The sequence below is a fragment of the Myotis daubentonii genome, chromosome 4 (genome assembly GCF_963259705.1).
Source record: "Myotis daubentonii chromosome 4, mMyoDau2.1, whole genome shotgun sequence".
Lineage (NCBI taxonomy): Eukaryota > Metazoa > Chordata > Mammalia > Chiroptera > Vespertilionidae > Myotis > Myotis daubentonii.
In genome coordinates, this window is record NC_081843.1 from 98,479,547 (window position 1) to 98,496,407 (window position 16,861).

At 37.8% G+C, this 16,861-nt stretch overlaps 1 protein-coding gene across 4 annotated transcripts in view; it reads left to right on the top strand.

Annotated features, from left to right (window-relative positions):
- CDH18 (cadherin 18) overlaps window positions 1–16,861 on the top strand; it is a 707,444-nt gene that overhangs the window by 670,292 nt on the left and 20,291 nt on the right. For all 4 annotated transcript variants that reach the window (XM_059694741.1, XM_059694743.1, XM_059694744.1 and 1 more), the window contains exons 9-10: window positions 7,593–7,714; window positions 15,017–15,134. In XM_059694741.1, the coding sequence (XP_059550724.1) occupies window positions 7,593–7,714; window positions 15,017–15,134 (240 nt within the window). The remainder of the gene's footprint in view (window positions 1–7,592; window positions 7,715–15,016; window positions 15,135–16,861) is intronic.

Here is a 16,861-nt window from a genome sequence, read left to right on the forward strand (position 1 = left end):
ATATTTTATCTTCACTTGTCCTCAATTACATTCAAACTTTGTGGGTTCTACACGTGGAGAGAAGTTTGGTGAGGCAATTATAATACTTACTCATTCTATTTTTGTTGTTATTTAGTTATTTACATAACTAGAGGCCTGATGCACGAAATTGGTACAAGGGGCTCAGCCCTCGCAGTCCTGACTTCATCTGGAAGGTGGTCTGGAAGGACGTCCGGAAGGTTGTTCAGCTCTCCTGTCTAATTAGCATATTATGCTTTTTATTATATAGATATGTTGATGCATTTAAGGGCTTACTAATTGCACTATGCCAATCTCAGTATAAAATTCTGGAAGAACTCAGCTGGTTTTGCTCAGTGGTTGAGCTTCATCTCATAAACCAGGAGGTCAAAGGTTATATTCTCATTCAGAACCCATACCCAAGTTGTGGGCTCAATCCCTGGTTGAGTTGTACAGGAGGCAGCCAATAGATGATTCCTTCTCATCACTGATGTTTCTATCTCTCTCTCCCACTCTCTGAAATACATAAAAACATAAATAATATTTTTAAAAATTCTGGAAGAATTAGAGCAAAAGTGGGCATTAAAGATAAAAGCTTGAATAACTGAAGCAATTATATATAGTGCTGTTAGATATTTATTTTATAGTTTTCCTTTCTCCTTAAATTTTCAATACCTCTTTCAAACATAATTTGTTCCTGATATGCAAAAAATAACCTTGCTTCTCTAAAGTAATAAAATAAGAAAAATCAGGAAAGGGTTTCAACAGTTTTCTGCCATCACATCTATCAACCTGATTAGCACAATGTGCTTTAATCTGCACAAATCTGTCTTTGTTCAAGTTCCTGTGAGTAAATTCTCCACGCCATGTGTGCGACCAGCTCTCTAGGTGTGCCCCGAGTCCTCCCTTGCCCGCTCAGAGACATTGCACTGTCGATCATTTTCCTCTCCCCTGCCCCTTCATTTCCCCTGTCTGATACACAATTCTCTGTCCTCATAAATAGGCTTTAATTCCTCTCTGAAAATAAAATTAACTCTCACAAACAAAACCTGAACACCTACCTTCAGTGTTTCCCTCCTGATACAACTCTATTCCTGTATTCCCTTTACCAAAAACTCCTTGGAGGAGTTACTTATACAGTTCTGCACAGCTTACTGATGGGGATAAATTCTATAAATTTGTCCTTAGGCAATTTTGTCTTTGTGTGCAAGTCCATAAACATGGATGGTATAGGCTGCTACACAACCTAGGCTATATGGCATAGCCCATGGCTCTGTAGTAGAGGAAAAATATTTGTTTTCTCTATACTTCTATGTTCTTGGCTTGGACATCCCTGTAATAAAAGATTAGTAAGAGAAAAACAAACAGATGTTTAATAGCCTGTCTACAAGGAAGAGAAAATACCCAGGAAAACTGAGTACCTCACAAAAATGATTGAAGCCAGGTTTCAGCTGAAGATAAAAGATGCTGGGGTTTGTAGGAGTCAGTTTTGGGAGGTTACAAGGAGAAGCACAGTAAAGGAGGGTAAGACTGATGCAGATTTCAGTAGTTGTCTTCAGCTTCCTTAAGGGTCCCTAGAGATAAGGTCATCATCCCTCATAGTTCCTCCTGGTATAGCAAGGGAGATACTCATGCAAATGGAGATTCCCCTTACATGTGTTAATGCCTTTTACAAAAGGTAATCTACTTGGTTTTTAGACCTTCTCTCAGGTCTGCTAGTGCTTAAAATTTACCCACCAAAAAATATTTTTATGCCAAATAGACATACTTTCAGGTGAAAAAATTATGTTCCCCTACAGCCCCTGGGCTACAAATCTGTACACAACATTTTAGCGTACTGAACACTGTAGGCAACTGAACACAGTGGTGTTTGTTATACATCGTGCTACGTTAGGGCAACTATGAAGTCACTAGGCAACAGGACACTTTCAGCTCCATAATGAACTTAATGGAATCACTATCACATATGCATTCCTCTTTGAACAAAACGTTGCCATGTAGTGCATGACTGCATTCACAGTCTGCACCCTCTATCACCATGCTCTTTAAAATCCACTGTAAAAACAATCTTGTGTTCATTGCTTTGCCAAAATTACTTTTGTCCTCCATATTGTAAAATCTAAAGTCTAACTTTAATTTCACCGTCTGCTCAACAAAGCAACAGCATTTAGCAAAAGTGACAACTCCTTCAAGAAAGAGATTCTTTCTTTGGACACACTATTCTCTAGATTCTCTAGCATCTGGCTAACTCAGCGTTTTCCCAGCTGCAGTCCATTGTACGTGAGGTCTGTATGGCCACGGGTCATGCAGCTGCCGAGGCCACTTGGCAGGCTAGCGCATGGGCAAGTGCCAGTCACGGAGCAAGAGAGCGTTAGGGAGCAGGAGCAAAGGAAGAGGCGAGAGCCAGAGAACTCTGTCTGGAGTTATAACCAGGAGCTTAACCAATGAGTCCCTCAGGATTTTGTGGGATCAGTGGCTCTGCCCACCTAGACAGTTATCTTTGTTCCCAGGTTAGACTGACAGGCAAGCACCTTCCCTAGGGCACCCCGACTCTACTGTGCATGTGCACGACTTCCCTTTGTTTGATCCTTTCTCCCCAGTGATCTGCAGGGAATGGCCTGGTCATTTCCTGGGGAGCATGGGCTTGCAGCTTCCTGGTGAAGTTGCCCAGATGGCCAGGCTTATAACGTCCAAATTCCTCACGTAAATCACTCAGAGTCATATTCAGCTCCACTTTTTCTTTTTTTAAAAATATATTTTATTGATTTTTTACAGAGAGGAAGGGAGAGGGATAGAGAGTTAGAAACATCGATGAGAGAGAAACATCCATCAGCTGCCTCCTGCACACCTCCTACTGGGGATGTGCCCGCAACCAAGGTACATGCCCTTGACCAGAATCGAACCTGTGACCTTTCAGTCCGCAGGCCAACGCTCTATCCACTGAGCCAAATCGGTTAGGGCTCCACTTTTTCTTTTGTTCCACATCCAATTTTTCAGAAACCTCTGTCAGCTATGCTTTAAAAAATATTCATAAAGCAACCACTTTATATTATTTCCATCACTCCAACCCCTGTCCAAGCAAGGACCACCTCCACCAAAGAATTTCCTGTCACTTCCTAAATATCCTCCTTTAACCTGTCACCCAGAGAACTGCCAGAATGTTTCTTTTAAATCATAAGGAATGCCAGTGCAGTCTCTTTTAATAAGAGAAAATACTCACAAGTAAATTAAGGTCACAAAGCAGAACACTCATAATGGGTTTTCCAAGTTTTACACATATATCCTGCTGAACAAAGAGTAAAGGTGAGGCATATCTTGTTTTTGCTTTAGTTCTTGTGTATGAAGCTGAGCACATTTTAGAGATTTTTTTTTAAATGAATATAGACTGTTCTGGTTTTTGTATTGTGTTCATTATATATACGTCTCCAGTTTTGCTTCTATGTTCATAAAGGCTATTGATTTACAGCTCATTACTTATTATTGTATTATCATTACCATCCTTTCATTATTTTATTAGGCAGTGATGCATAATATTCAAGGACACTGTATCTGAAGTAAGACTGTCTCTTTTTAAATTCTGTTTCCCTTTATAACAGGCAGTTGGAACTTGGGCAAGTTACTTAACATATAGGGTGTTCCAAAAATGTATACACATTTCAATAATTAGTAGTTTAAATGGGTTAACTATGAAAAGAAAGAAACATCAATTGAACTAGCAGAAAAAAAGTGTGTATACATTTTTTGGGGGGCACCCTGTATTAATTTATTTTTAACAAAGGATTTCAATGAGGGTTACTTTAATTTATAAGCATTCCCATTGGTTTATATCCAGCATTTGGAGAAATCTTGTCAAACTTTTTAATATTATATCAGTCTGGTTGGTGTTAAATAGTAACTTATTTTGATTAACTTCATTTCTTTAATGTTGAAAGTACTTTATGTGTTTATTTGGCATTTATATTACCTATTCTGTTAAATGTTTGTCATTAATTTTACCAATTTTTATATTATGCTGGCCTCTTTTTTATTATCAATTTAATACATTGTATTATATATATAATAGACAATCCATTGTCAGCAAATATATTCACTCATTTTGTGAAATTTTTTCCTCTTTGTGGTACATTTGGAGGAACTAAAAAAAGTTACATTTGAATGTAATCAGTTTTATCTTTGTGATTGGGGCACTTTGTGTTTTGAAAGCTTGTATTTACTTAATATATTGCATACTGATATTTTTCTAAATTAGATATAGTTTTGTTTTACCCATTTAAGTCCTTAATTATTTAATATACTAGTAGCCCTGTGCACAAATCCGTGAGCCAGTAGGTCGCTGCTGCCCTCCTGTAGCTTCCCCTGCCACCCTCCCCCTTACCCCCTCCCCCACCTCATAGCTTGCTGCCCTGCCCCTCCTGTGCTGGGGTCCAACCCCAGCAGGTCCAGGGGTCCCCAAAGGTGTGGACGGAGTCGGCGAAGAAGGAAGGACACGGAGACAGCGTTCAGTTGATCAGCAGCCTAGCCAGGATCTCCAGCCAGGATCTCCAGCCAAGTTCTGGTCTGGATCTCCAGAGAGGTTCTGGTCTGAATCTCCAGCGAAGTTCTGGTTAGGATCTCCAGCGAAGTTCTGGTTAGGATCTCCAGCCAGGTTCTGTCCAGGTTCTCCAGCCAGGTTCAGTCACCAGGTTCTAGTCAGATTCTCTTGCCAATTTCTGTAGTCAGGTTCAGTCCAGGATCTTTTGCCATGTTCTCTCACTAGGTTCTGTCTCTAGGTTCTGAGGCCAGTTTCTGTCCAGGATCTTTTGCCATGTTCTCTCCAGCGAAGTTCTTCTGTCTCTAGGCTCCATGTAGGTTCTGTCTTCTGAGTTCTGTTCTAAGCTCTGTCTCTTTCTGTCTTGTTACATCTGTATTTATACCAGTTGATTCAATCCTATCAATCTCTATTACAAAGGTTAGGGCGTTTCTTATCTCCATTCCAGGGAGTAAAGATTATGTAGTTTAAGCATGATTGTTTGTAGTTAAAGTGATTAATTACCCGCCTGGCACTTAGTTAAGGGGTTTTATTCCCTCCCTAACTTCAGGGGAAAATCCCTACCTGGGAAAACAACCTTTCTCAGAGACCTTGGTTGAAACACATAGTGCCAAGAAGGTGAGCAAACATATTAAGAACAGTATGCCATATATGCCAGGTCCCTTGAAACAGCAAGCATGGACCGGCTCCCGGCACTCCTGTAGCTCTCCATAGCCTCTTGTACCTCACTGGCCCACCCTCCTGCTGATCCCTGATCTGGTCCTGAAGTGCTTGGTCATTATGCCTCAGGGCGTAATGGCTAATTAGAATATTCCTCTCTTATTATATAGGACTAGGGGCCCGGGGCACAAAAATTTGTGCACTCGAGATTGTCCCTCAGCCAAGCCTATGCCCTCTTACAGTCTGGGACCCCTCAGAGGATGTCCACCTCCTGGTTTAGGCCTGCGCCCCGAGGGATTGGGCCCAAGCTGGCAGTCAGACATCCCTCTGGCAGCCCAGGAGCCCTCGGGGGATGTCCACTTGCCAGCAGGGAGCAGACCTAAGCTGCAGTCGGACATCCTTAGTGCTCCTGAGGAGGCGGGAGGGACTCCCGCCACCACCGCTGTGCTGGCAGCAATCAGCCTGGCTTGTGGCTGAGCAGAGCTCCCCCTGTGAGAATGCACTGACCACCAGGGGGCAGCTCCTGCATTAAGCATCTGCCCCCTGGTGGTCAGTGTGTGTCATCGTGACCAGTCATTCCCAGTTGTTCTGCTGTTAGGGTCAATTTGCTTATTACCCTTTTACTATATAGGATAGAGGCCTGGTGCATGGGTGGGGGCCGGCTGGTTTGCCCTGAAGGGTGTCCCGGATCAGGGTGGGGGGTCCCGCTGGGGTGCCTGGCCAGCCTCGGTGAGGGCCTGATGAGTATTTGCATGCTGGTCACACCCCCTTCAGGGTGGGGGTCCCCACTGGGGTGCCTGGCCAGCCTGGGTGAGGGGCTGATGGCTTTCTGCAGGCTGGTCAAGCTCCCCCCCCCCCCCCCGTAGGGATCCTCACCCTATGGAGGTTTGGCCAGCCTGGGTGAGGGGCTAATGGCTGTTTGCAGGCTGGCCACACCCCCTTTAGGGTGGGGGGTCCCCACTTGGTTGCCTGGCCAGTCTGGGTGAGGGGCTGAGGGCCATTTTCAGGCTGTCCAAACCTCCCCCCTCCCCCCAGCGACGGAAGCTCCCAGTCTCTCCTTTATTTCTTTTCTTTTTTTTTAATTCTGGGATTTATTTACTTTTATAATTGAAACTTTGTAGCCTAGAGTGGAGCTCAGAGCCAGCCAGGGTGGCGTGGGAAGTTTGGCTTCTTCCATCGCCAGGGGCAACCTAAGCCTCCTGCTTGCTAAAGCTCCATGGCTGCCGGCCGCCATCTGGATGGGTTAATTTGCATATAGTCGCTCTGATTGGCTGGCAGGTGTGGCTTAAAGTGTAGCAAAGGTATGGTCAATTTGCATGTTTGTCTTTTATTATTGTAGATTATTTTGTGTATTGTGTAATTGCAGCCCTTATAATGATAATGATGTAGATAACAAATTTTACTGTAACCATTTCTTTTTTTAAAATATTTTTATTGATTCAGAGAGGAAGGGAGAAAGAAACATCAATGTTGAGAAAGAATCATTGATCAGCTGCTTCCTGCACACCCCTTACTGGGGATCCAGCCTATAATTCTGGCATGCACCCTTACTGGGAATTGAACCATAGCCTCCAGGTTCATAGGTTGACACTCAACCACTGAACAACACCAGCCAGGCTGCAAACATTTATTGATCAATCTTACTTTCCCCACCAATCTGCAATAGCATCCTTACCATATATTAAATGTCCATATATAATGGATTTGTGGCTGATTCTTTTCTGTTTCTCTTTGTCTGTATACTTTGACACTATCACATTGTCTTGAGTTCTAATTCTGTATAATAAGACTTGATAAATGGTAAAGCAAAGTATGCATAATCTTTGTATTAACTATAATATTTTGTTATATACCGGAGTTCTATGAGAATTCATGCTAACTTCTATTTAAATTTTTCTTTATTTTCCCCAAGTGGAACTTGACATCACACACTGTGTATATTCTCCCATAAGAAGGGAATGATTCTTTGTGTAAAGAGCTTTCTATTTTCTCCAAGTTTATTTAGATATGAAACCTTGAACTTTTTAAAGATCGTGTGACTTTTTTTTAACCAACTGCTGTGCTTTTCTTAGTTTAATGATGAAACTGATTGTTCATCCCTTAGACTCTGACAGCATACAATGAAGTCTGACAACTTTCTCCCACTCCAGTTCCGAATAACATATAATTTCCTTGATATGACAAAAAATACCATTTTAGCATTCATGGCACGCCTTGGTGTTCATTTTTCATTTTCCTGTAAGTTAATGAGTTTAGCAAGGAGTGCCATCATAAAGTTGTCTTTTGCCAAAAGTCCTGCTGTAGCATATGGAGCTAGTGACAAGCTACACTATTAAGGAGATTTGTTTAAAACCAAACCTCTAAAGTGTGCATGGAAATACTAAATACATCCCTGTGTGTTTTGCAGACAATCCTGGTTTGCTCAGCCATGTCACAGTGGGTATTAGAGTTCTGGATGTCAATGACAATCCACCCGAACTTGCCAGGGAATATGATATTGTTGTCTGTGAAAATTCTAAGCCTGGCCAGGTAAGTTAATTGTTCTCTTCCTGTCATTTGAATGGAAAAAAGAAAAAGCAGCTCTATTTCTATTATTCTTTTTTTTTCATTTGATTGAATTTGTTCATTAATAAAACTATGTAGGTTTCAGGTGTAAAATTCTATAATGCATCATCTGTATATTGTATTGTGTGTTCACCACCCCAAGTCTCAAAATGCTATTTTTGTGCCCAGTGAAAATAATTTTACAAAGCTTTATTTTAAGTATCAGGTAGATTTTTTTAGAATTATAGGAAATAAATTTTCTTCAAATCCCAACTGTAATTCAAAAACTAACTCATCCAAGCATGCATTCATTATACCAATAAAATGATATTGAATGCTTTGTGTGTCGCCCCACAGTAAATGAGAAGGAAACCATGAACTTTTCTGTGCTAATGAAGCTTTGAGACTAGATTGGGAGAATGCACTGGTTTATCCATTTTAGAAGTCCCAAGGGAGTGACACGAGTAACCATTGTGTGATACTGGTACAAAGAGATGATATGGTTTTAACAATGTGAAGAGTGTGTATGTATTAAGGAGGTGGGAGAGCAAAGGCAGGAGAGAAGAGCTTGAAAATGGGAAATGAGTCTGCGTGTATGTGGCACCTAGTTAAAGGAGAATGGTGATTCTGAAGGAAGGCCAGGGTGGCTGACGCACATAAAACAAGTGGGGGACTTTGAAGGGGAAGTGCATTTATTTCTCTTCTCTTCTTGAGCGTCTCGTTTCCAGAAGTCAGATATGTGCTCATAGCTTAGCTGGGTCTTTGCAGACCCAATACCATAATCAAGGTATCAATCAGGGCTGTGCTTTTACCTGGGGCTTGGAGACCTCTTTCAAGCTTACAAGGTTGCTAGCTACATTGAGTCCCTTTCAGCTGCAGACCCGAGAACATCAGGATTTTCCCAGTAAAGACACTTACTTCACCATACAAGTAAGGACTGTATTTCTGGTGAGACAATGCTAGCAAACAGCTTTATATAGGGTAATGTAATCAGATGATTGATGTATCGACATTTTTGCCATATTGTATTGGTCAGCAGCAAGACACAGTTTACACCACATTTAAAAGGAAGAGATTACATCGCCATGCATTGCGTAAGAATCACCTGAAAGTCTGTCTGTCATAGATGAATCTAGAGATGTAAAAATGTTATAGGTCCAATGGTATAAGTCCAATAGTCCCTTTTATTGTCATTGGTAAATCAGAATGAAGATATCATCCAAAACAACATCGAATTATTTAGAAGCTTCAGATGAAATTATAATCCTGAGAAACATTGTCTTATATATTCGTGTATGAGGAACAATCAATAGTGGCTTGCTAGAGTAATCATTGCTTATGTGTTTTAAGTACTCCCAGGAGTGGTATTTTATATATAAATGGAGAATTCTTTTTTACATAATTTTTTTCATATTTATTGTCCACAAAAAAATTAGAAAACATGAATAAGGACAAAGTTGATGAAAATTATAATATTTTAAAGTACAAGTTATATGTTTTAGTCTCTTATTAATATATTAAGATTGTCACCTCTGAAACTTAAGAATTTTCCTACATCACCATTTTAAAAGCAGTAAATAATTTTATGGTACAGATAAATAATGATTTACTTACCAAATTTCATTTTTAATGTGTCAGAAATGTATGCATAAATCCTAAATATTATTTTCTTTTTTTTAAAATATATTTTATTGATTTTTTACAGAGAGGAAGGGAGAGAGATAGAGAGTTAGAAACATCGATGAGAGAGAAACATCGATCAGGTGCCTCCTGCACACGCCCCACTGGGGTTGTGCCCGCAACCCAGGTACATGCCCTTGACCGGAATCGAACCTGGGACCCTTCAGTCCGCAGGCCGACGCTCTATCCACTGAGCCAAACCGGTTTCGGCATATTATTTTCTTAACATACATTATAAAGGTATAATTGATGAGAAAAATCTTTAAAATTTAAAATATAAATACAGATTTAAAATATATAGCAACTGAATATAGAATTTCAGTTCTTGGTAGTAAGAGTAAATTAGACTTAGCTGAAGAGAAAATAAGTGAATTGAAAAATAGATGAGAATAAAATATCAAAAAGATGGAAAGGAAGTATCAATACAATTATGAAAGACATGCTACTTGCAAGTCTACCATATAATTTATTCAATTTATATAGTATTGCTCTTTTATTCACATAGCTGTTACTGTTTTCAGAAACTAATTACTAGACTTAGCAGCCCTAAATTCTAATAAAATTTGATTAAGTTATGTGATTACTTCATTTTACCCTTTAAAAACTGTATTTATATTGAGCATCATTGCTGTGTTTTAATGTCATATGACTTTAGCTGTCAGTATAAGATAATTGGGTTCTTTATGTTGCTCAAAATTTGTTTCCAACTCTTTCAACAAAGTGAATTTAGATTTGTCAGTGAGGGAATAAAAACATCATTTTTAAAGTATTGCTTATTGCACTTGTATTTAAACTATTCATTGCCAATCTGTGTAGTGAGTTTTAAAATGAACCCTGCTTACAGTGGAAAATGGTTGGTTATGTAATTTTTCAGTCCTGGGATTATTAAACCTTATGTTTGTAGCATTTCTGAAGAAACTTTGTGTAATTTGATGCAGATTTGGAATGGAGAACTCTATTAAACTGATTTGTAAAATAGGCTTTCTGAAGCATATTTACATGGTTCAGCTCTATGACACTTAATTTTAGAATTAAAGACATTTCTAATATAGATGCTGTGCATCTAAATATAATAGCATGTGACTGTGGCAAAGAGACTGGTCTTTTATGAAAGCAGAGTTTTAAACCACATAACAGTAGAGATCATGGTGATTCAGGTATTAATGTAAACTGCAATAATATGTTTCCCTGAGTTAATATATTTTCCTGTTTTTTAAGTACCTAGCATGGGGAGGCAGGGAGGTTGGGTAGGTGGGAGGTAATCGACCAAGGAATGGGTATGAATATATGCATGACCCATGGACACAGACAATGAGGCGGCAAGGTCCTGGGGTTAAGGCGGGGGGGGGGGGGGGGGGCGGATCCTGGAGGGAGTCAATGGGGGGAAAAGGAGATATATGTAATAGTTTCAACAATAAAGAATTATAAAGAAAAGAAATACATTTTTAAAAAGAAAATCATGCATGCATAAAATTTGATGTCAGTTCCCAAAATAGAGTAAATTCAAAATAATTAAGATGTACCTAACCTAGAAAATTTGAAAATAAATGAAGGGAGGGAGAGGTTTTAGGTGGGGAAGGGACATATGTAATACTTTCAACAGCAAAGATTTATTTTAAAGAAGAAAATAAATGAAGGAATGCTTTTAATCTCTCTCTCTCTTCCGTGTGTGTGTGTGTGTGTGTGTGTGTGTGTGTGTGTGTGTGTGTTTTCCATTGGAATTAAACTTAGGAAATAGAATATATAAAATAAAATATTTTATTAACTAACACAAGTCTCTGCCTCATCGCATCCAATTAACAATACATCTTTGGGAAAAAAGTAAAGTTAGATCAGTAGAGATTTTACACTATGTCAGGATCAAACTCATTTAACTAACAAAGTCATTATAATTATATTAGCAAATATATTCATAATCCCACAGACACCAGGCAGGTGAGGGCATGAGTGGTGTGTGTGTGTGGGGGGGGGGGGTAAGGGGGAAATGGTGGGGGATAAGGACACATATGTAATACCTTAATCAATAAAGAAAAAAAATAAAGCATACTTGTTGATTAATTTAAAGAAGATGTGATGTTTTCCATAGAATGCTCTTTTAAAATATATATATATTTTTATTAACTTCAGAGAGAGAGAGGGACAAACATTGATGAGAGAGAAACAGTGATTAGCTGTCTCCTGCATGCCCCCTACTGGGGATTGAGCCCAAAACCCAGGCTTGGGCCCTGACCAGGAATCCAACCAGAGACCTTTTGGTGCATGAGATGGTGTTCAACCACTGAGCCATACCTATCTGGTATAGAATGCTCTTTTTAATGTAAATGTTTAGTTAGGGCTAGATCATTTACCTAATAGAAGATTGTTATTTTTATAAAACTGTGACACTATATTTTTTTCCTAAAAATTTCTCCAGAAATAATAGACTTTGGAAAACACATTTAAACAAGAGAATACATTTATTTGATAAAAGAAATCAAAATTGGTTCTAATTAGTTTTTGCCAAAAGTAAATATTTACTCATGGGCATTATAAAGAATTATTCTAGCAATTATTTATAAATACCAACTCTATTTTTTATTTTTTTTCTCCTTTGGTTGATTAAATCTGTGACTGTGTTTCTAAAAATCAATGTAGATAAGTCATAACTCTGAGAGTGTAGAAAATACTGATGACAGAGACATGTCAATTATAGGTCTATCTAGCAGAAGTTGAAATCTTCTGGAAATTATAAACATTAATTTCTTAAGTATGTCTCCTAGTAAAAGTCTGAGGAGACAATACATGGAAATCCTATTTGCTAATGAAAGAGAAAAGGTGATTAGTAAAACAGAAAAGTTGAAATATCCCATCTCATATCCAAAAATTATCTGACTTCTAGATAAAAATGGAACAACATTCTAGGTTTTTGGAAGCATTTCTCAGAAATGTTATGGGAAAAATTAAGTATAGATGCATGACTCACAATTCTACAACAGTTCAAGATGAATGGTTCACTCTGAAACAAAACTCATGATAATCACCTCATCATTTTCTATGTAGATGAGACCAAGAACCCTCTCACCCAGACATATTTACCAAATGAATTCAGATTTAAAATTACCTTGATAAACATGGAAATATATTTTACTAAAGGCAACAGGAAACCAGGAAATACAACATAATATGAATTACATCAGAGATTTACAAAAAGAGTAAGCTCATGTTTATAAAAATATTAAGAAAATTTAAAAAAGCATATAAACTAATTTTGAAATGAGAATATAATTGCCCCAAAGAAGTAATAACAAGAAACAAAATAGTCTTTGATTTAAGTTACCTGTTCTCCACCAATCCCCTCCAAAATTGCTTTCTAGAATAAGAAGTGAACTTTAAATGTGGCAGTATGTTATAAGGGATCATTGCCAAGATAAAATTGCAAATTGGAGAATCACAATGAATGAAGAGTAGGGGTAAGAGGACATTTATTTTCCAAGTTAAAAGCATATTTATCTTATTTAACCCTGAACACAACCTTGAAATTTGTCTTTTTTGTTTGTTTTTTAGTAAGTAACTGACATGTAGAGCATGTAGCTATGTTTGTCATATGCACACACTGTACTCTCCATAGAGAGTACATATACTTGAGAAAAATATTTTAGATGACTTCTGATTATTCATCAATTAGTCAATAATCATAGCCAAGAGACAATAACAAGGAAGTAAACTATCTAAACAGAGACTAGCTATCCTGATATATAAAAGGTTAAGCAACCGTCTGACTGTTGGACTGGTAGCTATGACATGCAATGACCACCAGGGGGCAGATGCTCAATACAGGGTGATGCACCCAAGAACCAGAGAGGAGGGAGCCCCATTCTGGGGTTCATCACTCAAGAACTGCCCTCTTGCAACCCAGGACCCCTCAGGGGGTGTTAGAGAGTTGTTTTCGGCCTGAGGGGACCCCTCCTGCTGGAGGGAGCCCCCGCTCACTCTGCAGATGCCCTTCGAGCCCTGACATTGCCCCAGGTGTGGCCGGCCAGGGAGGAACCTGGGGAGGTTGCCTTCAGGGCATGCCCGACCTGTCTTGTCCAGTCCCACCCCACTGGCCACCTTCTAATTAAGTTCCTTTCAATGTGCATGAATCTGTGCACTGGAGCACTAGTGCTTTAAATAAAAAGGAAACCAAAAATGAACAAATACGTGAAAGCAGGATGAAGAATTCTTGGGGGACATAAGAGGGATGGGCTTTCACCTAGATCCCTTGCTAAAACAGTACATTTTGAGTAGTGATAGAAAGGAGTGGGCCATGTGAATATATGGAGGAAATGGACCACACTATCTTCACTTTCACTTCATGAAAACACATGCTTGTCTTGTCCAACTCTCACTGACCACACCTTCTCAGTGCTTTTATCTTCCTCCTCATGACCCTGACATTATCATGGGCTTAGTACATGGAGAGGAATTTCGGTTTTAACTATGGTACCTTTTGGTGATTATTTCACTTGGTTAATATTGAGTAAAATATTCTTCAAAATCTCAATTTCTGTAATGGATGTACAATATTTCACATACAGGAAATGAGATTTTTATGGCTTTTTTTGCCCTCACTCTCTCTTTTTCTCTCTCTCTCCCCCTCTCTCTCTATCTCTCTCTCTTTGTTTTTATTTTTCCTGAATGTGAAAAATAGGAAAGACTGTAAAGAGGATACCTAAGCATTAGGTGAATAGCTTGTATTTAACATTGAGGAATGTTGAAATAATGTTCATTGTATTTATTCAGAAGTATCCCGTTAATTTTGAAAAGAGGAAAATATTATCTTGCTAATTTGTTTGGATATCTATTTTTAAGAGTATACTAATAATGGCTATAGCTATTGATATTGAAATTTATATTCAGTTTTTAGGCCATCCGGAATATGTTACTTACATATGCCAATATTCTCTGCTTCTTAATGTGCAAAGAATCCAAATTTTGGGATTGTTTTCTCTCACTAGAGATGAAAAATGTCCCGTGAAGCTCTGAGTGATGTGGTTTTGCCTGTGCCATTATTTTACCATTCAGATTTCAGGCACATCACACTCCTTAGGGGACTCAAGTTCCCCATCCTTGAAATACAGGAGCCGCACCATGATCAGAAAGGTTTCCTGAAACATTAAAAAAATAACAAAAATACCAATAAGACTCCCCTGCTTTTGCATTTACTGGTTGAGACTAACATATACTCTAAGATCATTCTATATCAACACTGGGATATTTATATTTCTACAAACAATATCTCATGTCTCCCCAAACAGATGTTCAAACAAAATCTTAAAACTAATTGGCCCCAAGGTACTGTGGGTGATAAAGGAAAAAACAAAACAAAACAAAAACTAATGTTTGTGCCATGCTAGAAAATAAAATGTGAATACTTATAAACTGTACCATAATATGTTTCCTGAAATCAATGCAGATGAGAGCAAGTTCATTGGTACTTTTACTAGATGAATACGAAAGCACTCAGGATGGTACAAGAGGTCTTTTAAAAATCCTTTTGTGTTAACAACTGAAAATGTTGTAATATAATTAAAATCAAGGGAATAAGCCAAGTTAAATTTACTATTCAGTGTTTGTTTTTCTCTTTAGGTTATTCATACCATCAGTGCCACCGATAAAGATGATTTTGCCAATGGACCAAGGTTTAACTTCTTTCTTGATGAACACCTGTCTATAAATCCAAACTTCACCCTGAAGGACAATGAAGGTGAACATAAGTACATATATTTTTTTTATCAGTTTTGACTTGATGTGGAATAGGCCTGAATAGTTTTTCTATATTCTTTTATATCCATGGACAGCTTGCAAATCAGCTTCTAGAGTCAGTTTGATGTTAATATGTTATGATCTGTGATAGCTTGTATTTAAAATTGAGACATATGTACAAATAACTTTCATTGAATTTATTCAGAAGCATCCCTTTAAACAAGAAATGTACATGTAATGTGCTCTTGGGGAATTTTTAAGAGAAATCTTAGCTGACAAACATGTTTATGAGAACTGCTGGAACTGCTAGGGGTGGAAAAATTTTAAATTAGGAAAAATGAAAAATATATCCTAGGGACAGTTAAGAAAAGAAAGGCAATGTTTGAATCACCTTGCATTAGCGAGATTGCCAAGATGTGCTGCACGAATTATATTTCCTCTTGTTGTTATGAATATTTTTCAAAACATGGGTAGGTAAATATACATAACTACAGAGTACTGTGGATTTTTTGAACACCACAATTTAATCAGAGAAGATTTATCGTGGTTTAGATCCCTATTTGATAGATTCCTCCAGGTTGCATAAAAGTCATTCTTTCATACATAAGGAAAACATCAAGTCATTCAATATGTACAGTTTCTGATTAGCATCAAGTTTCTTGTCCCCAAGATTATCTTTTATCTGAAATGCTGTTATTTAGGATTTAACACTTGACTCTGAATAACAAAAAAGAAATAATGGTATATGCCATCGTGTGTATGACAAATTTTATTTAATTGACTATTGTACCATATTTACATTTGAAATCCCATTCTACAATTCCAAATATACTTAGTGGAATTAACCATACTAAATATGTAAAAAAATCAATTAGTATTTCCCCATATTGTAAATAATTTCATGATTTGGGTAGCATTCAACTTTCTGTCCTAAGAGATTGAAATAATGTCTAGATACCCATATTTATATTTCAGTGGGAACTGTTGTTGAAACACACATTAGTGACTAATGTGTAAAGTCCTTCCTACTAGATTAGAATATCTGGAATTTGTGAATTTAATGAATATATTCAAAAGGTCTTACTACAGTGACTTGACCACATTTTCAATGCTAGAAACTCATATAGAAACATTTATAAATGTATTTATGATACTGATGTAAATCTTTTAACATTTATTTTAATCATACATATAAATGCTTGAATCAGCTACACAATCTCAAGTATGAGAGAGCTATGGATAATTGTGTAGGAATAAAGATGTTCGAATTTGTCCTGCTGGCTGAGCATTGACCTATGAACCAAGAGATCATGGTTTGATTCCCAGTCAAGTCACATGATCAACTTGTGGGCTCAATTCCCAGTGTGGGGTGTGCAGGAGGCAGTGGATCAATGATTCTCTCTCATCACTGATGTTTCTCGCTCTATCTCCCTCTCCCTTCCTCTGTGAAATCAATAAAAATATATTTTTAAAAAAGATGTTTGAATATTTGTAAGACTTTATTTAAATGTTGAAAATACATAATATTATAAATAACAGAAATAATATATTTGAGATAGAAAAAATAACCTGTTTAAAAAATTATCAGGAATTACACTATGTAAATCTTTATGACATATTGATACCTGTTAAGATATGACTCTTTTTCCTCTAACTATACACCTCTTTGATCTTTTTTTCAACACATTCTTGATTTTCTTGATCCTTTACAATTATCATTTTATTGGC